The following is a 27,976-nucleotide window of genomic DNA, read 5'->3' as shown; positions in this document are numbered from 1 at the left end:
AAAGTGGGATCATTGGATCATATGGTAGTTCTGTTTAATTTGGGGGGAACCTCCATACTAGTTTCCATGATGCATCAGTTTGCATTCCCACCAACAGTATACAAGGGTTCCAATTTCTCCACTTCTTTGCCAGCACTTGTTGTCTTTTGTTTTTCTTTTTATAACAACCATCCTAAGATGCTGTTGTAGTTTTGATTTGCAATTCCCTGATAATTAGTGACATTGAGCATTTTTTTCATTTGCCTTTTGCTTATTGATGTGTCTTCTTTGCAGAAATAGCTATTAAAGTCCTTAAGCTCATTTTTAATTGGGTTATTAGGTTTTTACTATTATCCCTATGTACTTTAAGAGATTAACCCTTTATCAGATATGTGGGGTGTAACTATTTTCTCCCATTCCATTGATTGTTTTCTTTGTTATACAGAAACTTTTTTGTTTGATATTGTCCCACTTCTATATTTTTGCCTTGGTTGCCTGTGCTTTTGGTGTCACATCTAAAAACTCATCGCCAAGACCAGAGTTATGAAACATTTATCCTGTTTTCTTCTGGGAGTTTTATAGTTTCAGGTCTTACATTTAAGTTTTTAATCTTTTGAGTTGATTTCAATGTAAGTTCAAGGTCCAAATTCACTCTTTTGATAGTGAATATCCAGTTTTCCCAACACTGTTGAAGGAATGGTCCATTCCCTGTTGTGTATTCTTGACTCCCTTGTCAAAAATCAGTTGATCAAATATGCATGGATTTATGTCTCAAATCTTTCTATTCTGTTCCACTGGTATGACTGTTTGTCTTATGCTAGTATCATACTGTTTTGATTACTGTAATTCTTAAGTATATTTTGAAGTCATAAGGTCTGATGCCTCCACCTTTGTTGTACTTACTCAACATTACTTTGGCTATTCAGGGTCTCTTGTGGCCCCATATGAATTATAGAATTATTCATTTCTGTAAAAAATGTCCTTGAGCTTTTGATAGAGGTTACATTAAATCTGTAGATCATTTTGGGTAGAACAGACATTTTAATATTCTTCTAATCCATGAACGGGGATAGCTTTCCATTTATTTGTATCTGCTTTAGTTTCTTTCATCGGTATTTTATAGTTTTCACCTCCTTGGTTAAATTTATTCCTAAATATTTCATTCTCTTTGATAATATTTTAAATGGGCTTATTTTCTTAATTTCCTTTTCAGATACTTTGTGAGTGTATAGAAATGCAACTGATTTTTGTATGTTGTTGTTGTATCCTACAGTTTTATGGAATGTGCATATTTGTTTTAACGGTTTCTTTTTTATGGAAGTTTTAGGGCTTTCAATATACAAGATCATATTTTCTTCAAACAGAGGCAGTATTTCTTCTTTCTTTCTGATTTGGATGTCTGTTATTTTCTTTTTCTTGCTTAATTGTTCTGGCTAGGACTTCAAGTAGTACTATGTTGAATGGAAATGGCAAGAGTGGGCATTCTTGCCTCATTCCTGATCTTGGGAAAGCTTTTAGTTTTTCACCATTAAGTATGATGTCAGCTGTGGGCTTTTCACATATGGTCTTTATTATGTTGTGAAATACTTTTCTTGTATTCCTAGTTTGTTGAGAATTTTTCATGAAAGGGTATTGAATTTATTCAAACTCTTTCTGCATCTATTAAGATTATTATGTGATTTTTATCCTTTATTCTGTAATGTGATATATTAATTTATTTTCCTGTTGAACCATCCTTGCATCCTAGGAATAAATCCCCCTTGGTCATGGTGTATGATAAATTGGGAGTGTTCGTCTTCAATTTTCTGGAAGAGTTTAAGAAGAATTGGTGTTAATTCTACTTTAAATGTTTGGTAGAATCCACCATGAAGCCATCTGGACCTGTGTCTGTCTTTTTTGGGAGGCATTTGATTACTGATTCAATCTCCATACTAGTTATAGACCCAAAATATCTATTTCATCATGATTATTCACAATAGGTTGTATGTTTCTAGAAATTTATCCATTTTTTCTAGGTTATCCAATTTGTTGGCATATATTTTGTTCATACTAGTCTCTTATGATCCTTTATATTTCTTTGGCATCCATTATATCTCTTCTTTATTTCTGGTTTTATATTTGAGTTCTCTCTCTCTCTCATCTAGTTAAGTGTTAATTTTGTTTCTTTTCAAAAAGCCAATTCTGAATTTTGTTGATTTTTCTATTATTTTGCTATCCTCTATTTATTTCTGCTCTAATCTTTATTTTCGTCCTTCTGTTAAATTTAAGCATAGCTTGTTTTTCTAGCTCCTTGAGGTATTAACTTCAGTTGTTTGAGATCTATCTTCTATGTAGGTGTTTATAACAACAAATTTTCCTCTTAGTACTGCTTTTTTTACCTTCCATAAGTTTTGGTATGTTGTGTTTCCATTTTCATTAGTCTTGTTTTTTTGTTGTTGTTGCTGTTGTTTCTACTTGAACCCATTGGTTATTCAGGAGTGTGTTAAGTTCCACATATTTGAGTTTTCCAGTTTTCCTCCTGTTATTGACTTCTTATTTCCCACCATTGTGGTTGAAAAAGGAAGTTGATATGATTTCAATCTTTTTAAAATTAAGACTTCCTTTGTGTTACAACATATGATCTATCCTGGAGAATGTTCTCTATGTTTGAAAAGACTGTGCGTTCTCCTACTGTTGGGGAGAATGTTCTGTATATGTCTGTTATGTCCATTTGACTATAGTGTGGTTCTGATCTTCTGGTTCCTTATTGATCTTCTGTGTGAGTTCTGTCCATTTAGAAAGTGGGTTATTGAAGCGTCCTATTATTGTATTTTTTGTCTGTTTCTCCTTTCAGTTCTGTCAATGTTTACATCATATATTTAGGTGATCTGATGTTGCATACATAAACAGTAATAACTGTTATTTCTTTCTGGTGGATTGCCTATTTTATCAGTCTGTAATATCCTTTGTCTCTTGAGAGTTTTTGACTTAAAGTTTATTTTGTGTGGTCTAAGTGTAACTACTCCTGTTCTCTTTTGGTTACCATTTGCCTGTAATACATTTTTCCATCTTCTCACTTTCGGCCTATGTGTGTCCTTAAAACTGAAATGACTTTCTTGTAGAGAGCATCTTGTCTGTTTTGTTTTGTTTAATCCATTCAGGCACTTTATGTGTTTTTATTGGAGAGTTTAATCCATTTATGTTTAAAGCAATCATTGATAGGGAAAGATTGTCATTTTGTTGTTTTTTGTTAGTCTTGTTCCTTTGTCTGTCTTTTCCTCTTGCTGTCTTCCCTTACATTTTGTTGACTTTTTTGGTATTGATAGGATTTGCTTTCTTTCTCTTTTTCTTTGTTTAACTTTTATGGGTATTATTTTTGTGGCTTACATAAAATGTCTTGTAATTGTAGCAGTCTGTTTTAAATAGATAAGTTTAATCACACACAAAAACTCTACACTTTAACTTCTCTCCCACCCACATATTGTTACTGTCACAATTTATGTGCATTCATACTGTGTATCTGTTAATGTATTTAGTTACAGTTATATTTTAATACTTTCTCTTTTAACTTTTATACTAGAATTAAAAGTGATTTACCTACCTCAATTACAGTAATATAGCATTCTGTTTTCTATATTTACCTTTATTAATGAGTTTCTAGTGCTACATGGTTGCTATTTAGTGTTCTTTCATTTCAACTTGAATAACTATTTTGAGCAGCCCTGGAGAAGTTGGAGTGCTAGATGCATGGAACATCTCTTTCCCTCTACAGGTGGAGGCTGAGAGCTGGAATTTTCGTCTGCTCAGTCTCTTCTGAGCATTGGGGAAGATCTATGGCATTTACTAGCCCAAGCCACCATTTCAGTTTTCACCAAGTGGCTTGACTGTGCCAGGGCTGTCAGAGCTCCAAGACTGGCAAGACAGAAGCCAGTCCTTTGGGGAGTCCTCTTGGAAAAGTTGTGGTGCTAGACACACAAACCAATCCCTGCCCTCCAATGACAAAAGCTGTCAGCTAATCCTGATCATGGTGCTGTGGTGGGGCTGGGTCTTTGTGGCCACTGGGTCTCACTTCAGTATCTCGCATCCTGTGGATTTGTCTGTGAAGTGTTGCTAAATCGTTGTCTTTGTAAGGGGAAGGATGGTTCAGGGCTTCTTACTATGCTACCTTGCTGATATGGCTTTCCTATTGATTCTCTTAAGAATAAGAAACTGGAGGGGTGCCTGGGTGGCTCATTCGGTTGGGCGGCTGCCTTTGGCTTGGGTTGTGATCCCGGGGTCCTGGGATCGAGTCCCATATTGGGCTCCTTGCTCAGCAGGGAGCCTGCTTCTTCCTCTCCCTCTGCCTGCCGCTCCCTCTGCTTGTGCTCGCGTGCTCTGTCTCAATCAAATAAATAAATAGAATCTAAAAAAAAAAAAAAAGAATAAGAAACTGGAGTCTCTGATTTTAAAGACCATTCTATTTCTAGCATGCCACAGTTGCCTATTTCTTGAAACTTTCTAGATTGTTCTGGTACAAAACATATCCCTATTGATATATATATAGGAAAGGAATGAATAGAATTATCTGCTTACAAATGCACAGGGGCTCTCCTTCTCTCCACGTATGTATAATACACACACACTATAGTTTATATCCTAGGAATATTCAAGCTCATCAATGGTCAGATATAAATTAAATTGAAACTAAAATATACTCTTATCAGTCAAAAGGTTTAATAATGCCCATTATTCAAAACCACAGAAAAATGAAGACGTTTAAACACAATAATGGGACTTGATGTGTTGGAGGGCAAGTTTGGTGATATACATTGAAAACTACAAACCCTTGATAATTTCACCCCTAGAAATTTACTTAAGGAAAGAATTTAGTATATGTGTAGGCATGTTCATCATGTAATAGTTTCTAATTTTTGTTATAAACCAAATGTCCAACAATATGGAATTGGATAAATAAATTATGAATATAATGGAAAATACCATTTAGCCATTAAAAATTATATTGCAAATGACTATTTATTGACATAGAAATATGCATTTATATGTACAAATATGAGTACAAATACCTGATTAAAAATAAGCACATGTGATGAGCACTGGGTGTCATACTTAACTAATGAATCATTGAACGCTACATTAAAAACTAATTATGTACTGTACAGTGGCTAACTGAACATAGTAAAAAAATACATAGTTTTTAGAAAATAAAAAAATATAGAAGCTTTAATAGCTTAAGGTATAATTTACATACCATAAAATTTACCAATTATAAGTGAATGGTAAATAACTTTCAGTAAATGTATAGATTTATACAACAGTCCAGTTTAGAATATTTTTTTCTAAGTATTTTAATTCCAGTATCATTAATAGTGTTATATTTCAGATGTACAATATAGTGATTTGACAATTCTATACATTACTCAGAGCTCTTCATAAGTGTACTCTTCAATCCTCATCACCTATTTCACACGTCTCTCCACCCACTCCCCTTTGCTAACTACCAGCTTGTTCTCTTTAGTTAAGAGTGCTTCTTGGTTTGTCTCTTGCTTTTTTTTCTTTACTCATCTGTTTTGTTTCTTAAATTCCACATGTAAGTGAAATCATATGGCATTTGTATTTCTCTAATTTCGCTTAGCATAATGCTCTCTAGCTCCACCCATGTTGTTGAAAATGGCATGATTTCATTCTTTTTGTGGCTGAGTAATATTCCATTTTATACACACACACACACACACACCCCACATCTTTATCCATTTATCTATCAATGGACACTTGGGCTGCTTCCACATTTTGGTTATTGTAAATAATGCTGCAATAAACATAAGGGTACATGTATCCTTTGAATTAGTGTTTTTATATTTTGGAGGTAAATACTTAGTAGTGGAATTACTAGATCATAGGGTAGTTCTATTTTTAACTTTTTGAAGAATCTCAATACTGTTTTCCACAGTGACTACAGCAGTTTACATCCCCAGCAACAGTGCACAAAGATTCCTTTTTCTCCGCGTCCTTGCCAACACTTGTTATTTCTTGTGTTTTTGATGTTATCATTCTGACTGGTGTGAGGTGGTATCTCATTATAGTTTTGATTTGCATCTCCCTCATGATGAGTGTTGTAGAGCATCTTCTTGTGTCTGTTGGCCATCTGGATGTCTTCTTTGGAAAAATATCTGCCCATTTTTTAATTGGATTATTTGTTTTGGGGGGTGTTGAGTTGTGTAAGTGCTTTATATGTTTTTGATACTAACCCTTTATCTGATATGTTATTTGCAAATATCTTCTCCCATTCAGTAGATTACCTTTTAGTTTTGATTGTTTCCTTTGCTATGCAAAAGCTTTTAATTTTGACGTAGTCCCAATAGTTTATTTTTGCTTTTGTTTCCCTTGCCTCAGGAGACATATCTAGAAAAATATTGCTGTGGCAATGTCAGAGAAGTTACTGCCTGAGCTCTCTTCTAGGATTTTTATGGTTTCATGTCTCACATTTGGGTCCTTAATCCATTTTGAGTTTATTTTTTGTATATGGTGTAAGAAAGTGATCCAGTTTCATTCTCTTGCCTATAGCTATCCAGTTTTCCCAACACCATTTGTTGAAGAGACTGTCTTTTTCCCATATTGCATATTAAATTGGCCATATAATTGTAGGTTTCTTTCTGGGTTTTCTATTCTGTTCCACTGATCTATGTGTCTGTTTTTGTGCCAGTACCATACTGCTTTGATTACTACAGCTTTGTAATATAACTTGAAGTCTGGAATTGTGATACCTCAGTTTGTTTTCCTTTTTCAGGATTGCCTTGGCAATTCAGAGTCTTTTGTGTTTCCATACAAATTATAGGATTGTTTGTTCTAGGTCTGTGAAAAATGCTGTTGGTATTTTGATAGAAACAGCATTAAATCTGTAGATTGCTTTAGGTAGTATTATCATTTAAAAAAAAAATTTGTCCTCCCAGTCCATTAACACGGAATGTCTTTCCATTTCTTTGTGTTGTCTTCGATTTCTTCCATCAATGTTTTCTAGTTTCCAGAGTACAGGTCTTTTGCCTCTTGGGTTAAGTTTATTCCTGGGTATTTTATTATTTTTGGTGCAGTGGTAAATGGGATGGTTTTCTTTATTTCTCTTTTGGCTGCTTCATTATTGATGTGTAGAAATGCAAGGAATGCAGATTTCTATATACTGATTCCTGCAACTTTACTAAATTCATTTATCAGTTCTAGTAGTTTTTTGGTGGAGTCTTTAGGGTTTTCTATATAGAGTATCATGTCATCTGCAAGTAGTGAAAGTTTTATTTCTTCCTTACCAATTTGGAAGACTTTTCTTTCTTTTCTTGTCTAATTATTGTGGCTAGGACTTCCAGTACCATGTTGAATTAAAGTCTAATTACTGTGGCTAGGACTTCCAGTACCATGTTGAATTAAAGTGGTGAGAGTGGACATCCTTGTCTTGTTCCTTATCTTAGGGGAAAAGCTGTCAGTTTTTTCCCACTGAATATGGTGTTTGCTCTGAGTTTTTCATAAATAGCCTTTATTATATTGAAGTATGTTCCCTCTAAACCTACTTTGTTGAATGTTTGTGTCATGAGTGGATGTTGTCCTTTGTCAAATGCTTTTTCTGCATCTGTTGAGATGATTATATGGTTTTTATCCATCTCTTATTGATGTGATCTAGCACATTGATTGACTTGCAAATATTGAAACACCCTTGCAACCCAAGAATAAGTCCCATTTTGTGGTGAATGATTTTTTTAATGTCTTGCTGGATTTGATTTATTGGTATTTGTTGAGGATATTTGCATCTAAATTCATCAGAGATATTGGCCTGTAATTCTTTCTCTCTCTCTCTTTTTTTGTGTGTGTGTGATGTCTTTATGTGGTTTTGGTATTAGGGTAATGCTAGCCTCACAGAATAAATTTGGAAGTTTTCCTTCCTCTACCATTTTTTTGTAATAGTTTGAGAAGAATAGGTATTAACTCTTTAAATGTTTGGTAGAATTCACCTGTAAAGCCATCTGGTCCAGGATTTTTGTTTATTAAGAGTTTTTTGATTACTGAGTCAATTTCATTGCTGGTAATCGGTCTGGTCAAATTTACTATTCTTCCTGATTCAATTTTGATAGGTTATATATTTCTAGGAATTTACCCATTTCTTCTACTTTGTCCAGTTTGTTGGCTTATGAGTTTTCATAATATTCTCAGAATTGTTTGTATTTCTGTAGTGTTGGTTGTTATTTCTTCTCTTTCATTAGTGATTTTGTTCAAGTTCTGTCTCTGTTTTTTTATGATTCTGGCTAACAATTTTGTTGATCTTCTTAAAGAACCACCTCCTGGTTGTATTGATCTTTTCCATTGTTTTCCTAGTTCTTATGTCATTTATTTCTGTTCTATTCTTTATTATTTCCTTCCTTATGCTTGTTTTGGGTTTTCTTTGTCATTTTTCTAGCTTCTTTAGGTATAAGGTTAGATTGTTTATTTGAGATTTTTCTTGTTTCTTGAGGTAAGCCTGTGTTGCTATAAACTTACCTCTTAGAACTGCTTTTGTTGCATCCCCAAGATTTTTGACCATTGTATTTTCATTTTCACTTGTTTCCATGTAATTTTTGATTTCTTGTTTGATTTCTTGGTTGACTCATTGTTTAGTAGCATGTAATTAATCTCCATGTATTTGTGGTTTTTCCAGTTTTTTTCTTATGGTTGATTTCTGGTTTCATAGCATGTGGTCACAAATGATACATGGTATGACTTTGATCTTTTTGAATTTGTTCAAACTTGTTCTGTGCCTAATATATGATCTATTCTGGAGAATTTTCCATGTGAAGTTGAAAAAATATGTGTTTTGCTATTTTAGGATAGAATGTTCTGAATGTATCTCTTAAGTCTATCTGATCCAGTGTATCATTCAGAGCCACTGTTTCCTTATTGATTTTCTGTTAGGATGATTTGTCCATTGACATAAGAAAGGTGTTAAAGTCCTCTACTATTATTGTGTTACTATCAGTTACTTTATTATTAACTTATGTATTTGGATGCTCCCATGTTGGCTGCATAAATATTTACAATTGTTATATCTTTTTGTTTGATTGTCCTGTTTATTATTATATAGTGTACTTCTTTGTCTCATGTTACCATCTTTGTTTTAAAGTCTACTTTGAGGGGAAAAGCTGAGAGCCTTTCCCTTAAGATCAGGAACACGTCAAGGGTGCCCACCTCACCACTGTTATTCAACATAGTACTAGAAGTCCTAGCAACAGCAATCAGACAACAGAAAGAAATAAAAGGTATTCAAATTGGCAAAGAAGAAGTCAAACTCTCTCTTTTCACAGACGACATGATACTTTATGTGGAAAACCCAAAAGACTCCACCCCCAAATTACTAGAACTCATCCAGCAATTCAGTAATGTGGCAGGATACAAAATCAATGCACAGAAATCAGCTGCTTTCTTACACACTAACAACGCAACTGTAGAAAGAGAAACTAGGGAAATGATTCCATTTACAATAGCACCAAAAACCATAAGATACCTCGGAATAAACCTAACCAAAGAGGTAAAGGATCTATACTCTAGGAACTACAAAACACTCATGAAAGAAATTGAAGAAGACACAAAAAGATGGAAAAATATTCCATGCTCATGGACTGGAAGAATAAACATTGTTAAAATGTCTATGCTACCCAGAGCAATCTACACCTTCAATGCCATCCCGATCAAAATTCCAATGACATTTCTCAAAGTGCTGGAACAAACGATCCTAAAATTTGTATGGAATCAGAAAAGACCCCGAATCGCCAAGGAGATGTTGAAAAAGAAAAACAAAGCTGGGGGCATCACGTTGCCCGATTTCAAGCTATATTACAAAGCTGTGATCACCAAGACAGCATGGTACTGGCACAAAAACAGACATACAGACCAATGGAACAGAATAGAGAACCCAGATATGGACCCTCAACTCTATGGTCAAATAATCTTTGACAAAGCAGGAAAAAACATGCAATGGAAAAAAGACAGTCTCTTCAATAAATGGTGCTGGGAAAATTGGACAGCCACATGCAGAAGAATGAAACTCGACTATTCTCTAACACCATTCACAAAGATAAACTCAAAGTGGATGAAAGACCTCAATGTGAGACAGGAATCCATCAAAATCCTAGAGGAGAACATAGGCAGTAACCTCTTTGACGTCGCCCACAGCAACTTCTTTCAAGATACATCTCCAAAAGCTAGTGAAACAAAAGCAAAAATGAACTTTTGGGACTTCATCAAGATAAAAAGCTTCTGCACAGCAAAGGAAACAGTCAACACAACAAAGAGGCAACCCACAGAATGGGAGAAGATATTTGCAAATGACACTACAGATAAAGGGCTGCTATCCAAGATCTATAAAGAACTTCTCAAACTCAACACCCAAAAAACAAATAATCAAGTCAAAAAGTGGGCAGAAGAGATGAAAAGACACTTCTCTGAAGAAGACATACAAATGGCTAACAGACACATGAAAAAATGTTCATCATCATTAGCCATCAGGGAAATCCAAATCAAAACCACACTGAGATACCACCTTACACCAGTTAGAATGGCAAAAATGGACAGAGAAAGAAACAACAAATGTTGGAGAGGTTGTGGAGAAAGGGGAACCCTCTTACACTGTTGGTGGGAATGGAAGTTGGTACAGCCACTTTGGAAAACAGTGTGGAGGTGCCTCAAAAATTTAAAAATAGAGCTACCCTATGACCCAGCAATTGCACTCCTGGGTATTTACCCCAAAGACACAGATATAGTGAAAAGAAGGGCCATATGCACCCCAATGTTCATAGCAGCAATGTCCGCAATAGCCAAACTGTGGAAAGAGCCGAGATGCCCTCAACAGGGATGGATAAAGAGGATGTGGTCCATATATACACTGGAATATTACTCAGCCATCAGAAAGGATGAATACCCAACTTTTGCATCAACATGGTTGGGACTGGAGGAGATTATGCTAAGTGAAATAAGTCAAGCAGAGAAAGTCAATTATCATATGATTTCACTTATTTGTGGAACATAAGGAATAGCATGGAGGACATTAGGAGAAGGAAGGGAAAAATGGGGGCGGGAATTGGAGGGAGAGATGAACCATGAGAGACTTTGGACTCTGAGAAACAAACAGGGTTTTAGAGGGGAGGGGGGAGGGGGGTTTGGTTAGCCCAGTGATGGGTATTAAGGAGGGCACGTACTGCATGGAGCACTGGGTGTTATACGAAAACGATGAATCGTGGATCACCACATCAAAAACCAATGATGTATTGTATGGTGACTAACATAATAAAATTTTAAAAAAATAAATAAAAAAAATAAAGGGGCATCTCACATTACAGAAGACATCTGTAATTTTCATGCATTAAATGATATAAATGCATTAATGTAACCTACAGAAATCATTTTGAAAAATGATTACATGTAAATTTACAGGTTATCAGACACCATTTTCATTAGAGATACTAGTAATAAGTAGAATAAAGTATACAATTATCTAAAAAAAAAAAACTATTTTGTCTGATATAAATATTTCTACCCTGGCTTTCCTTTTAAATCCATTTGCATAATAAATGTTTCTCCATCTCCTCACTTTCAATCTCTAGGTGTCTTTAGCTCTGAAACACTCCCTTGTAGGCAGCATATGGTCTTTTTTTTTTTATCCACTCTGTCACCCCCATGTCTTTTGATTGGAACCTTTAATTCATTTACATTCAAGGTAATTTTTAGGAAGAGAGAGAGTGTGAGAAGGGGGAGGGGCAGAGGGAGAAGGAGAAAGAGAATCTGAAGCAGGCTCCATGCTCAGTGCAGAGCCCCACATAGGGCTCAATCCCAAGATCATGACCTGAGCCAAAATCAAGAGTTGGATGTTCAACTGAGCCAATCAGGCACCCCCAAATCAATTATTGATAGATACATATTTGTTGCCATTTTATTACTTGTTCTGTGGTTGTTTTTGTAGTTTTTCTCTGTTCCTTCTCTTGCTTTCTTTCATGGTTTGCTGGCTTTCTTTAATGATATACTTGGATTCCTTTCTCCATTCTTTGCATATCTACTACTGGTTTTTTATTTGTAGTTACCATTAGGTTTGTACATAACATCTTCTGTGTTATATCAGTCTATATGAAGTTGATGGTCGCTTAAGTTTGATCCCATTCTTTACTCCTCTCCCTTCTTAGAGAGCCTTCTTGGGAGCATGGCCAGGCCTTCTCCCTTTCCCATGGTGTTCTGAAAGTCTTCAAAACTAAAATTTAAGGTCACTGGATTAAAGCCAGCCTCCCTGCACTGATTATTTCTTTGAGGTCCCTCTTTCACTTAGATTTTGGCCTATGAGAAGTCTTTACTTTCTTTCCAGATAATTGATACATTTAGGAATTTAAAAAATATATACTGTGTCCATCATTTTTATTTTGTTTAAACAGGAGGATTATTCAAGGAATCTATTACCCCAACCCTACCAAAACAGATATTGCATATTATTTTCTATGAATTACTTTATTTAAGCCTCACAAACTTGTCAAAAGAGATTAAGGTCTTAAAGTTACATAGACTAGTAGGTAAGTTTTGACTTTTTTGTTCATGAATGAGTAATAATTGGTCCATGGGAAAAAAAATTATCAAAACCAACTCTACTTTTTTTTTAAAGATTTAATTAATTAATTTATTTATTTGACAGAGAGATAGAGCACAAGTAGGCAGAGTGGCAGGGAGAGGGAGAAGCAGGCTCTCCACTGAGCAGGGAGCCCAACGTGGGGCTCGATCCCTGGATGCTGGGATCACAACCTGAGCCGAAGGCAGACACTTAACCAACTGAGCCACCCAGGCGATGTCATGTTTTACATTCCAAGAAGAGCTTTATCTCCATGGTAAGGATTCCGATAAGAGACCAACTGCATAAACTTGAAACCCAAAGTGTTTTGCTCTTCACAACAAGGAAAATTACCCCTAATGATTCTGAGCGCCAAATTAACAAAGGGTAACTGAGAATTATAACAAGTCAGCCCTTCCTTATGAATTTTCAAGCCAAGTTTAAACTTCCTGTTTAGTGAAAATAGCCTCAAGCCAAGAATTTAATTTAAAATTATTCTAAGATAAGTTGCCCCCAGGAACTAGACCAAAGTAAAATCAAATCCTCTTTGAATCCTCTTAATCTTTTTTTTTAAAGATTTCATTTATTTTTGCGAGAGAGAGAGAGAGAGAGAGAGAGAGAGAGAGAGAAAGCAGGAGCTGAGGGGGAGGGGCAGAGTCCCTATGCGGGACTCAATCCCAGGACCCCGGGATCACGACCCAAGCTGAAGGCAGCCGCCTGAGCCACCCAGGCGCCCCTGAATCCTCCTAATCTTGTCCGGTAGGTTTCAAAGATTAATCTTGCAAATAATTTGTGCTGATATTATTTAAAAATCTCAACACACAGTCCAAAACTTTATACATTGAAAATAATCAGGTAGGGGATAAAAATGTTAATGTATCATATAAATACATGGTGGGGTTAAAAATGTGAGAAATTGAGCAGGAGTATACAAAAAAATACCAAGAAAATTTGAGAAAGAACAAAAAATAAGTATGAGTCAAAAATATATAATAACTGAAATTAATGCATCAGGATACTGTTTAACAGTAGATTAGATACAGCAGGAAAGAGAATAAGGGAACTTGAAGACAGAACTGAAGATGTCACGCAGAATGTGGCTCAAAAAGACAAAGATCTAGAAAATATAAAAGATTAAGAGACAGCTAAGTGAGAAGCTGCAACATAGAATGGGAGTTCTAGGAAAATGAATAAGAGAGTTTAGCAGGGAAAACAATAAAAAATCATAGATCTACAAACCAATAGTTAGGAGATCTATAGAAACCTAACTTGTGATAGATCTGGCAAAAATGTATGGAAGAAGAGTAAAGATTTAAGAGTATTTTTTTATATTAGAAAATTTAACTTTGGCCTCGAGAAGGATTTCATAAACAAGATACAGAACACAATAATGTATCTATTATATGGTATAACTGATCATTTTCACTTTATTATATTCAGGAGAATCTGAACTTCAAAAGATAGCACTTAGAATTTGAAAAGAAAATGGGGTGCCTGGGTGGCTCAGTCGTTAAGCGTCTGCCTTCGGCTCAGGTCATGATCCCAGGGTCCTGGGATCAAGCCCCGCATCGGGCTCCCTGCTCAGCGGGAAGCCTGCTTCTCCCTCTTCCACTCCCCCTGCTTGTGTTCCCTCTCTTGCTGTGTCTCTGTCAAATAAATAAATAAAATCTTAAAAAAAAAAAAAATTTGAAAAGAAAATGAAAAACAGGCGGATGTATTTGTAAAACTCAGCCATCAAAGACTGATATTAAGAACATTTCAAGAAGTTCTATAAGTCAATAAGGGAAAATCAGAACACATAATAGAAAAAAAAGGGCAAAAATACAGGACCAGTAACTTCAAAAGGGAACAGGGGAAAGTCCAATATAGCCTGTGAAAATTACTGAAACATCTTTATTTTGCTGAAAGTTCTAAAGTGCAATGTCAGATGATTTGTCCCAAGCTAGTGGAGACTTCAAGGGACCCATGCAGAATATTGATCACTTGCACTCTGGCATTTAAGGGACTTTGAGAAAGATTCACCACTTATTTGTGGTGAACTCGAAAGGTGAGAGCCTATGATTGCCACTTCCTCTGCCTGAAGAGCCCATCTGCCAGGGGTAACAGCCACATGTCCAGAGAGAGCTGGAACAAGGGTTCATTCATGTTGTTTCAGCTGCAGGTTCCTCAAGAGGGAAGAGAAAATAAAGTATTAGTACTTCTGTTATTTAAGATGTTATATTGCGTCTAAGGGCTGATTTTTATTTATGCTGCTTGGCATCTGCTGTGATTCCTGAATCTGAGATGCCATAGCTTTGTTCAATGCTGCAAAATTGTCAGCTGTTGCCTCTTTCTTCACCTCTTAGAACTCTCTAGAAGGTTAGACCTTCTCATTTTCTCTATCCCTTCTATCACATATTGTCCATCTTTGTGCTTCTATTTGAATAATTACTTCAGATTTATATTCTAGTTCCCTAATTCTCTCCTTATCTGTATCTAATCTGATATTTAATCTGTCCATTGAGTGTTTCATTCTTTTTTTTTTTCAAGTTCATATCGCTTCTTTTGAAATCTGCCCTGCTTTATGTTGTAGTCTCTCTTTCCTTATGTTTTCAGTTACTTTTTTTTTTTTTAATTTGAGCATTGAAGCATGTTTCTGCAAACTCTTTTTTGTGATTCTTTTATTTGTGCAATATGGATACATGTTAGATAGAATTTTTTTCGCTGTGAATTCATACTTCGATGATTAAATCATTGGGTATTCTGAGAAATGTGATTTGATGATGTACTTCCTAAAGAATATATTTTTTGGTTTATGACAGGTGCCCCGGGATATTACTAATACAGAACTACTTTACATTAATCTCTCAGTTTAGGGATCCCCTGCATCATGCAGGTAAAGGAATTGAGCTTCCAACTCTAATGTGGACTAAGCTTTGGTTATAAGTTTTGAAGAATTTTTTGTACCCATAGCTAAGCCTGAGACAATTTGTCATCTCTCTTTGTTTATGGATAATATTCCTTTGTGTGTTCCAATTCCAACTCTCCACCTTGGCTCATCTCATCTCCCCCCAAAATTATAATCTGAAACTTAAAGCTTCTGGCTCAAGAAAATGCCTACAGGACAGCAAGGATTTCAGTGCTAGATGATAGCACTATAGTCTGTGTGTCTGTTTCCTGTTCATTTTGGCCATTGCTGGTTTTTTTTCTTATTTTCTTAGAAGCTCTGCTATGTATTTAAAATATTCATCATACTTTAATATTTTTGTAAAAGAAGTATTTTTTAGGTAATTTAATAAATTCTGTTGCCAAAAGTGGAGCTTCCAGGAAATTTTTTAATGTAAATATTACCTTCCAATTTATCAGTTTGAAAATAAGATATTCAGAACTGATTGCAAGTAATCTATATAATCATCTAGAAGACCTTTTAGAAAGGAGAATATAGGTAGATTTTTATAACTCTTCTCTTATGTGTGTTCCCTGTATAGTTGCCTGTGTGTTTTTAATCACCTAGGAATTAAGGGGTCTTTACTATTTGTAATCTACCCAGGATGTGTGTGTCAGCAAGCTGCATTATTTTAGTTACGTTGTACCATAGAAACACTTCCACCATGAATGCTTAACTTAGTCTTCAGGATGCATATGAAGATTTTGAATAAGCCTATCTAGATATTTCTAAAGCGAACCAGAAGACCTTGGCACAAACCCAATTTTAAGAAAGGCAAGCCGTGGTTATGATTTCAGTCCATAGCCAGTTTCTTCTTACATTGACCATTTTCTTGAACACATAGGAGAAATGTTCAGTATTGTCTCTCAGTATAACATTCCAGACCTTAAAATGTGAAAGACATAGGGGTACTTGGGTATCTCAGTCAGTTAAGCATCTACCTTCAACCCAAGTCCTGATCTCGGGGTCCTGGGATCCAGCCCCATGTTGGGCTCCCTGCTCAGCAGGGGAGTCTGCTTCTCCCTCTGCCCTCTGCTCCCCACCCCCAGTGTGTGTGCGCTCTCTCTCTCTCTCTCTTAAATAAGTAAATCTTTTTAAAAAATTTTTTTAAATGTGAAAGACATACAAGCATGAATTACAGGTATAAAGAGACTGTCTATTTCTTTTTTTTTTTTTAAAGATTTTATTTATTTATTTGACAGAGAGAGACATAGCGAGAGAGGGAACACAAGCAGGGGGAGTGGGAGAGGGAGAAGCAGGCTTCCCCGCGGTGCAGGGAGCCTGATGTGGGGCTCGATCCCAGGACCCCGGGATCACGACCTGAGCCGAAGGCAGACGCTTAACGACTGAGCCACCCAGGCGCCCAGAGACTATTTCTTGTTGTTAGTCATTGTCATAATGAAATGTAGCAAAACCCCATATTTCATCAATTTCTAAGATGCATACATTTTTACATTTTAATGTCTATGAAATTGGGATGCATCTTGCACTTGATGGTGTATAAAATTGAATTGCAAATATTTTTATTTCCTAGTGGTGTATAAAATACAAAAAAAGATGCATCTCATAATTGCACTTCATATTTGATGAAATATAGTATTTTTATTTTTTTAAGTCTGACTGGCAAAAATCCTTGCCTATTTATTATTCTGAAGAAGTTACTATTCCCAGAGATACTTTTTTCCTGAACAAAAAGTTACTGGAATGATTTGGTATTTTATTCGTGAGTGAGCCATAAAGGCAATTAAATCCAAAAGTGTGTCCATGCTCAGATATATTAAGTATCTAATATTTCCCATACATTATGCTGTCATAGGGTTTGTTTAGATCAAAGACAAAGAAAATATGTCTCTGAAAGTTGAAAGATCATAAATGACGTTTTGAAGATGTATTTTCTCTGACAAATTCAGTAACTTAGACATACTAACTCAACATATTTTAAGATTGTGGTTAAAATAGAACTATCCATCTGACACATACACTGTTTAGGAGGAGTCAAATTACAAGTGCGTGTTAACCTTGAGGTAGTAAATGCTTAAAAATGATATTCGAAGAAAAGTGTGTGAGCAATAAGGTAGAAAGCAGCATATTTATGGGGAAGAAATTTTGATGATCTTTTATTATCAACATCAACAAACATAAATTTAGCCCAAATTATGTGTAAATATAGCTCTCTGCTCTTCATGCTGAAAAAAAAATTTAACATTTGGTTCTATGTTACATTCCAGAAAAATACAGGCTAGCAGTTGAGAAGATAGTATATGAGAGGTGATAAAAATTACTAATTTGGAAGTGTTTACAGATTTTCTTGTCCTACTGCCTGCCAAAGACTCCTGTATTTTACAGCCCTTATCTGTCTACTCCCACAATGTCTCAAAAATATGAGGATGGTGTATCTCTACCAGGCTGGCTCCTCCACATATCTTAACTTTTGTAAAAATAAAATGAAAAGGAGGAAAGTCACGCAAATCACATGTAGAACTTAATGATTATAGGCAAAACGCTCTTTAAACCACCACCCAGATCGAGAAACCAAACAAACCTACCAGCCTTCCCAACCCTTCCATGTGCCTTGTTCCAATTATCTTCTGTCCCCCTGGATATAAGGACCAAACAGATTCCTGTAGTAATCATTTCCTTGCATTTTATTATGGTTTCATCACATGAATGTTCATCTCTAAAAACTGTAGTTTAGTTGTGCCCATTTTTATGTGTGTTAACATGACTTTTAATTTACAGGTTACCCGGCAGTCCTTTAGAGAGATGCTCATGGTCTAGATTTTGCTGATTGCCTTCTCATGGTTCAATTCACGTTCTTCTGACAGAAAAAGTTTTCTTTTGGAAATTCTCATGATAATCCAGTTTTTAGGTTTTTGGTTTTTTTGTTTTTTTTTTTTACCCCGTAAGTCATTTGCTGTTTATGTCTAAGTGCACAAGGAATTTTTACTGTCTTTTAAAGCCCAATAATTTTACAGAAATATGTCTTGATGTTTGTTCTGAGTTGATATTCTTAGGTATGTGGTGTGCTTTTGTCAATCTAAAATTGTCAAGAGGCAGGAATTAAGCAAAAGCATTTATTTGGGAACAAAGAATTGCCATTTGAGGTACACAGATTTGGGCAGCAATCCAAATAGTGTCTCACTAGGGAGCAAAAGTCAGGGATTTTTAAAGACAAAAAGAGAATGCCTATATAAGTTGTTTATAAAGAATTTTGGTTGATGATGGGGACAGAACACTAATCTTGCCTAAACATAATTAGTTGCTAAGGCTATCACTAAGCAAAAGTCTCTTCCTGTAGCAAGTTACAGGTGTTCTTGCAGAGTCCTTGATCTGTGGTTTGGCCCAATTTAAAAGTTCATGGTTCTATATGTGAGGTCATGTGTGAGGCTTACTTCCTTAAGGACCTCCTGGCTCCATTTTAAAACACCTTGATACATGTGACTTCATTTTATTTCATGTTTCACACTCTCTCAAATAAATAAATAAACCTTTAAAAAATATATATATATGTAGAAGGAACTCCAAAATTTAATAGTTTGTGAAGAGCCTGCTACACACTGAACACCAACATATATTTATACTAGCAGAATTCTGAAGTGAACTGTTACCACAGCATTCAAGCTCAAGCCTTGTGAATTTTGAGCCAATTATCTGTTCATTACACTTTGTAGTATCCTTCCTCCAATGGATTGAGAGCAATGATGAACATTGATCAGAAACTATAAGCTAGTCATCATACCCTGTGCTTTACAGGCTGTATTTCATTCAGTCCTCACAAGTTTATGAGATTGCCACTATTCTTATGTATAGTTAGGGAAACAAAGACTTAGGTTGAATACTTCCCCAAGCTCACATTGCTGTTAAGTGGCATAAACACTGATTAGAACTTATGTGTAACTTGTGTAACTGTCTTCAAACCCAGATTCTTAATCACCACACTGTGTTATTAAATGTGATAAATGGGATCCAAATCTTCATCTGTTAGCTATTAACCCTCAAATTTGGGTTGACTCTGTTTATCGTTTCCACATTCAAATCCAGGTTTTGTTTTTGTTTTTGTTTTTGTTTTTTGCCAAAATTCCACTTGTTTGAAGATTACTTCTGAACAGAATGGGATTATTTTATTCTTTCGGCAAAGACATCCAAGGGGCCATATGTTCTTGTTAGTCTCCTGGTACGAAACAGAGCAATAGGAAGAGCCAGAGGAAAGAAACCTACATGAAATCAATCTTTGATAACTTTAGGATGAGCCCTCTACAATGGAGTTTGTCAATGTAAAGGTCTTAAATAATAGAAGTCAGGTTCTGATTTCAAACTACAGAATATCTCAACGTAGGGCTTACAAGTTATTTAAATTTAGTGATAATTTAATAACATTTTATTCCAGAATTAGAGCCTTGTTTCCTCTTTCACTAACCTGAAAATCTATAATTCCTTTAATCCTTGGGAATATGCAGTGTGAAAATATTTTAATCTCTTGTACCGCTATCTAAAATTTCTGACTACGTATCTGGAATTAACCTCAGTCCATTTTTAAGACTGAAGTAAGGACCAGTTCTTTTTTTTTTTTTTAAGCCTTAAATTCGATATAGTATTCTCCCAGCTTAAAAGTCATTTAAAATGAAAGTCTAAGAATGTTTACAAAAATAGGACATAGATAAAGCAGTATAAGCCAGTTATTATTTTTTAAAAGGTAACAGTTTGGGGAAGAGTAAGGGAAAAAAGGCAAACTTATCTTTGTAAAAGTGAATTTTTTGTTCTAGAAGCTGGCACAGCTGTCTCACATAGGAACAGGGAAAGCTGCAGGGGCTTAGATCAAACGGCGATCAGAAGCAGTACCCCCTGCTAAATGTGATTGCATCTGATCTCATAAACTAGAAGACGCTGAGCCTGGATGTCACAGACTTGATTAATTTTCAAGTAGGGCAAATACAAACAGGGAAGACTGATGCTCTGATTTTCCTAATTAACTCAGATGATTCATAGTGGTTTAATAGCCGGGATCTCTACTCTTCCATTACGCAGATGGGCAGGAGCTTGCTTTTTGAGAAATGATCTGACAATTAAGATGCACAGGCAGGGCCCTAAGAAACCTGATTTTCAAAGGGCTCTGCTTCTAATGCTGGGGTTTTTACTTAAATGAATCCTCACCCTGTGTCAGCTCCATACAAAAGAAATAGGTAGATCGAAATGTTCACACTCTAGCTTGGCAAAGGCACAAACAGAAATATTAATGCTACTTAACAATTTCCACGTAAAGATTAATTTAACTGACAATTATCAGTGACATGAATGAACGTTATTGGAATCTGGGGAACATATCATTAGCCTTCGTTACCCATACCTTTTCTAATAGACATAAAGGATTAAACTGTTTCTGAAAAAAAGTGGCAGAATCTCGATATCAGGCACTATGTTTTTTTACTGCTTTAGTAGACCAGTGTATGTTCTTTCTGCCAGTCTCTCAAATTCTAGATTTTGCTTACAGGAACTGTTTTAAGCCAACATATCAGTCTTTGGGGAGTTCAGCATGCAAAGATCCCTTTTTGTACCTGCAGAACCAACACATTTGTTGAGAATAGAAAGGGCCAGGCTTTGACATTTTCCAGCTTGTTATCTATTTAATTTTCCATCTGCTGCTCTTGCCACTGCCGTCCAAAGGAACATCTGCTGCACATCTGAGAGAAGGAGGGGAAGACTGGATCCATGCCACCTGGGTCTGCAGTCCTAAACCTTGGGATTCAGATTAAGGGAAGGGAAGAAGACTGACACATGGTCCAGAAAATGAAATGAGGACAAACAGTCTGTTAAGAACAAACTTTGTTTCCATTTATCGCAGAGCCCACACGAGCAGGCAAGCTGGACAACAGTGTCTGCCATCAGCCAGAGCTAGAGGCAGGGGAGGGAGCTGGTGCCTGGGTGGGGGGAGCAGGGAGGCAAGAGCAGTTTCCAGCGCTCAGACGCGCCCTCTGGTGCCTGAATTTGCACTCACCCACACCTGCTGCTCACATACCCTTTAAGCATTTATGGGGCAGCCGGACTTTGTTCTGGGCATTCTGGAGGCAGAGATGATTGTAAGATATATTTCCTACCTTGAAAGATCTGGCCTAGGCTGAGGGAGATGGGCAAGTAGACAGCAGATTACAATATACAATAATAAATTCTACACACTGGCTGGGAGCACAGAGAAGGGAAAAGAAGGGTGTGCCTAATCCCATGAAGCAAAATGGTGGCTCAAGGAAAGGAGAGGCTCTACAGAGATGGTGCCGTGAGCGGAGTCTGGAAGGATAAACAGGAACAGTAGAAAACAAGCTCTTTTTTTCTCCTTATGATCAAGAGTTAGCACATAACAGCCAATCTTCGTATTGACTCAAAAAACTGAATACCCCCAAACCTTAAACCCACCCACCACCACTCTCAGTGTCCAGGCATCAGCAATTCTGTCCAATGTACTAGCTGGTTGTGCCATCTCTTAATATTTTCTGAAGAATCACTAATAAGGATAGCGAAGTCTTATCAGACTGGGAGGTAAATCTCAGTATAAGAACCACTTCTTAATTTGCTGCCATGGAGTAGCCAATTATCGGGTTTTAACTGTCCTTAAATATTGAACTTTGGCATCACCAAAATCTTGCTATGTAAGACCAGAGTAGCCACCCAATTACATTTTTAAACTTGGGAGTTTCTCTGCAATCAAGTATTGAGTGAGTATCTGGTGTAGGCACCGTGAGGCACACAGAAGTATAAGGCATGACCTTTGAGTCTAGAAAGCTAAAATCTAATCGCGATGATAAGCAATTCTATAGTTCTGACATGACAAATACTTAACATTTAACTGAGAAAAGAGTGAGGCTAATGTCATAATGCATTGCTCGGTGAATGTATGCTTTCTTCCCTTTCCAGGCCCTCTACAAATAGGTATAAAATTTTATCATTTGCTTTAGTCACAGTGTATACTGAGATGCAAATGTAATTGGCATAATCTCTGACTACACCAATATGTTGTCTTGGCATTTTAATAAATTTTGTTTCATTTTTAAATTTTTTTAAATAAAATTTATTTTAAAAAATATGCTTTCACAAAATGCAAATGACTGGGGAAAAAATCAAGCACACCTTTTTTTCTGTCATACATTTTCTTTTCAAAAGAAAGACTTCCTCAACTTAAAAACACATTGAGGAATAATTTTTGAAGTTTTTATTGCTATTCACTACTAAGCTATTTGATAAAATTAAATATTTGGTGTATTTTTACCTTGAATTAACTCACAGAAATCCTTAGGTTATTATAAGCATGTAATGTTTCAGTTTATGGTTAGTTTCTTAGGTGGAGCTTAAAGGCATTAAAATTTTTAAGTTTTAAATCACATCATTAGGTATGGTGGATAAGAGAATTCTCCGTGTTCACCTACAAGAATGGACTTAAAGAGAAACTGATGATTGAAACATTTCATGATTTCAAAATAAGAACAAAAGGAGGATTTCTATGGCATTAGGTGATTGGGCCACCAGAAGAAAAATTCCAAAGTAATTTCTGTCAGGAGGCCACAATCCATTATGTCCTAATTTAGAGTTGATAGAAGCACAGAATATTTTTGAGTTGGAATGTATGCCTGGGTTATCGTCTGATTTGTAAATGAGAAAACTGAGACCCAGAAAGATTAAATAATTACGTCTTGGTTTTCTGGGTTTACAACCGTGACCTGAGATTCCCCAGCACATCGTAACTTCAGGCATTATCTTGTCACTGTTACTCCTTTTGGTTTTATATTTTCACCCATGAAAAAAATCATGTAGGGACAGAGCTAGATCAATCTTTCTTAACGGAACTTGTATTTGTCATTCCCACTCAATACTTTAGAAAATCGGGTTTAGCTCGCTAGTCTCAGGACCTGAATGAGTGGTCTGGCACCTATTCCGTGCCAGCCTGTTTTTTTTTTTTTCTTTCTTGGTTCTCCCTGAGACTGTAGAAGACAAGAACAGCAGGTAGCACCATGCACAGCCCCCTGTCTCCTGAGACTAAACTCGACGAGTATAGCTATTGTATATGCCGTGATCTCTGGGTAGACTTGGGGCTGTTTGAAAGCATGGTGCTTTTGTGGCTGAGTTAGATGCACACGAGCCTCAGGTAAGTTCCTGAGGGAGGGACATAAGCAGATTTAGTAAACTGTTTAAATATTCCATGCCTAACATTTTCTGAATTGGGGGATAACTACACATAATTTCCTTTGGCTTCAGTATAATACAGATCAGGCATAATAAATACATCAAGAAGGAACTAAGCCAATTGCTGGAACGTGACTGCATTTAGTTCATAATAGAAAAAATAAATGATGGCATGGTCATTACTTAAATGAAGCACAGAACAAACTCTGAGTTAATCACCTTCCAAGCTTTTTCTCCAGATAATGTTCTTTTCCTTTTCTACAGATGTCTATTCTCTAATTCTAGTGGGTTTTGTCCTTTTTCCTCACATTGAGGCAGATTCAATGGGAGATGAGCTAGATACTCCCGTTATCTCTGCAGCTCTTATATTCAACTTCTGGTGGGCGAGTAGAGCACTGCCCCAGCCTCCAGGGGCAACATGTCTTCTCTCTTCCTGGTTTCTCCTTGAAAATTAATCAGATTGATGGGTACGTGGGGGAAAACCATTCCTGGATATTCTTCCTTATCATACTTCTAATTGCCTTTGCTCTATCATCCTTAGGACTACCAAGAGGCCTCCAATTTGGAACAATTTGTAACTCGATTTTTATTGAAGGAGACTTTGAATCAGCTTCAGTCTCTCCAGAATTCTCTGGAATGTGCCATGGAAACTACTGAGGAGCAAACCCGTCAAGAAAGGCAAGTTAAATATGTTCATGTGATATCTCTGTAGTGACTATGAAAGACCAGTTGAGGGACATCATGCTTAAGCTAGTGAAAACTAAAAAAGAATTAATAAATTTAAATAGAATTACAGGAAGCTCCTTTGGGTGCTCGCCTTATATTTGCCACTAAAAGAAGCCATTCTACTTTTACTGTCCATCATTTATTCAAATTTAAATTGCAAATTTAGTAGACACTGTGATAATGTAAAGTTACATTTTACATAGTCCTGACTCTTCAGGAGGCTAAAGTCTATTATGTAAATAAGACATGAAGACTAAAACCATAGTGTAAGATGCAAAGTGATATATATCATACAGAAGGGTAAATAAGGTGCCAAGGATTTAGGAAGAGTAAAAGATTTCATGGAATTTCCTGACGATATTTGGGCTCATCTGCAAATGAGTATTATGTGAAAATGTGGAACTGATAGAGACTTAGAGGCTGTGAACCTGGATGTACCTGGGGACTTGGGAATCAAATCAGCCTATTTATTTAAGGAAATAAAGAAAAGTGAATGGTAGGAAAAAATTTCAAAATTCAAGACCACCAGTTAATATCACTGAGAAGATAAGTAATGCTACTATAATAGTTACAAAAATAAAGGTGCCAATGCTAAAGAGGAACCTGAATTAGAACCGTGTAAAGCAGACATCAAAATTATTCTAACCAACAGTTGGTACTTTCTTGAGTTGCCATTGTTTATACCTTGCAAGCTAGAGAAGGGCTTGGCAAAACTCTGGCTTATGCAACATATTTTGCATGTGTTACTTGAAACCTATACATATGACCATCTAACTTTTGCATTTTAAATTAGGGAGAACCACACAGTAACTTTTTTGAACAGGCTGATAATAGACTGCTCAGTATGACCAATTTCTGTAAACAAACTAATGGGTACGTAATTATTAGGCCATCTCAGAGAAACAGTAGAATTTTCAGCCATGTGTTTACAATGTCAAAATGAGTGAGCACCACCAAATTCAAACAGAAAAGCCTCTAATCTCAAATCTAATGAGCTCGTGCAGCTGATGAACATGTGTCTGCACTGGGCCATGGATCTTGCAGCATTTTCACATTATAAACTTCTTATTTTCACTGCCTTGAGTGATTATCAAATGGCAGGTGAAACAAATAGCTTTAGAAAAGCAAAAACCCCGTTTTTCAAGTTTGAGCAGAGGATAACGAAATATCTTGAAATACGGTGAAACTGATTTCATGTTCCAAATGGGAAAACGAGGTTGATTTCTCTGTTTTGTTTAGATTTTCTTGATGTGAAGTGGATTCTCCCTTTTTAGAATCAATTATTTGTCACCTGAGAGGAAGCCTGCAAAAGCGCTGTGCTTCCCTTCTTCGCCTGCACTTTGGGTTTTTTCTAGAGTCATCTCCTGCAAACTTGAGCTCTGCATTCACCACCATATAGTGAATATATGATGAATAGCCGTTCTTTGTGTCAGGCCACAGGCTAGCCTTGGCTTCCTGTGAAAACTACCAACAGCTGCACAGCGGCTGTTTTTAATGAGAAGGAATGTGATAATGCAGAACTTAAGGAAAGTAGAAGACACTAAAGGACTAATTAATATTTTATTTATAGGCTTCTAGCTCAAACAGAGCTTGGAAGAATGAGAACTATTACAGGTCTGATGTAAATTTGGGTGGTGCTATTGTATGGTATTTGACTAAGGTACCCAGGGATGCCCAGATCCCACCCCAAATCCATGATACTCCTCTGGGGAGGTTTTCATTAAAAAATAAATAAATAAAAAGCAAATAAAAAAACTAGTTTGTACTATGGGTTTGTGCCCATAATCCAACTTGAAGTGTCTGGTGACCCTGACTGAAGAGTGGGAATTAGGCTCATGCTTAAAAGTATCGTGTCTCCTCTCCCTAGCTCCGTCTAGCAATCAGCTGGCCACCAGAAACCAAAGTAAGGAGACCCCCGGGGCCCTCACCAGTGGAGAAAAAAAACAGGACAAGAAAGATGGCTGTCCTTTTTCCATGATATTAGACAAGAGACCAGTAAATAATCCTCAGAGGAGATAAGACTTGAGTGGGATCTTTAGGGTAGATTTAATGGCAGAGTATATTCTCCCTGAAGGGATAGGTCTCTCAGCCACCCCATAGTACCCATCTTCTTCCTTCTGGCTGGCTCTTCCTCATTTGTTTGGTCACTGCTTGGACAGCACTTGCTCTGGAAAACCTTCACCTACGACTCCACCACTGTTTACTTTCTCAGTACCCTCTACTTAGACTTACCTACGAACTCAATCCTTTACTTATCTCTCCCATTAGACTTTGAGTTTCTAAATGGAAGGGGCTTTGCCTTGTTTCCCTGTACCTGGCACAACTACATGTTAAATATACGAAACTGAATGAATGAAAGGGAATCCCAGGTAAAAGGAACAATATAGAACAGCAGTGGATGAGGACCTGGGACAGTGAGAACAACCCATCTGGCATCTAAGGTTAAGAAAGGTCTTAAAATGTTCAATATCGCTCGGCATCAGGGAAATCCAAATCAAAACCTCAATGAGATACCACCTCACACCAGTCAGAATGGCTAAAATTAACAAGTCAGGAAATGACAGATGTTGGCGGGGATGCGGAGAAAGGGGAACCCTCCTACACTGTTGGAGGGAATGCAAGCTGGTGCAACCACTCTGGAAAACAGTATGGAGGTTCCTCAAAAAGTTGAAAATAGAGCTACCATATGATCCAGCAATTGCACTACTGGGTATTTACCCCAAAGATACAAAAGTAGGGACCCGAAAGGCTACGTGCACCCCGATGTTTATAGCAGCAATGTCCACAATAGCCAAACTGTGGAAAGAGCCAAGATGTCCATCAACAGATGAATGGATAAAGAAGATGTGGTATATATATACAATGGAATATTATGCAGCCATCAAAAGGAATAAGATCTTGCCATTTGCAACGACGTGGATGGAACTGGAGGGTATTATGCTGAGCGAAATAAGTCAAACAGAGAAAGACATGTATCATATGACCTCACTGATATGAGGAAATCTTAATCTCAGGAAACAAACTGAGGGTTGCTGGAGTGGGGGGTGGGGTGGGAGGGATGGGGTGACTGGGTGATGGACACTGGGGAGGGTATGTGTTCTGGTAAGCGCTGTGAATTGTGCAAGACTGTTGAATCTCAGATCTGTACCTCTGAAACAAATAATGCAATATATGTTAAGAAAGAAAAAAAGAAGAAGAATGTAGCAGAAGGGGAAGAATGAAGGGGGGGAAATCGGAGGGGGAGAAGAACCATGAGAGACAATGGACTCTGAAAAACAAACTGAGGGTTCTAGAGGGGAGGGGGTTGGGAGGATGGGTTAGCCTGGTGATGGGTATTGAGGAGGGCACGTTCTGCATGGAGCACTGGGTGTTATGCACAAACAATGAATCATGGAACACTATATCTAAAACTAATGATGTAATGTATGGTGATTAACATAACAATAAAAAAATTAAAAAAAAATAAAATATATGCATTCAAATGAAAAAAAAAAAAAGAAAGGTCTTAAAAGCTAGACAAATGCATTTAGATTTCATATGATCAGGGATTGTCTTGGTGGTTGTAAATAAAAGAGAAATATAATGGAAAGTTTTAAGGGAAATTAGTC

At 36.6% G+C, this 27,976-nt stretch overlaps 1 protein-coding gene across 1 annotated transcript in view; it reads left to right on the top strand.

Annotated features, from left to right (window-relative positions):
- The window catches only part of NECAB1 (N-terminal EF-hand calcium binding protein 1), a 198,880-nt gene that overhangs the window by 124,148 nt on the left and 46,756 nt on the right, over positions 1–27,976 (top strand). The window contains exon 6 of the mRNA XM_036117181.2: positions 24,184–24,320. Within this exon, the coding sequence (XP_035973074.1) occupies positions 24,184–24,320 (137 nt within the window). The remainder of the gene's footprint in view (positions 1–24,183; positions 24,321–27,976) is intronic.

The sequence above is a fragment of the Halichoerus grypus genome, chromosome 5, assembly GCF_964656455.1.
Source record: "Halichoerus grypus chromosome 5, mHalGry1.hap1.1, whole genome shotgun sequence".
In the NCBI taxonomy this organism is placed as follows: Eukaryota; Metazoa; Chordata; class Mammalia; order Carnivora; family Phocidae; genus Halichoerus; species Halichoerus grypus.
Note: the sequence above shows the minus strand (reverse complement) of the source record. Positions and strands in the feature narration are given on the sequence as shown.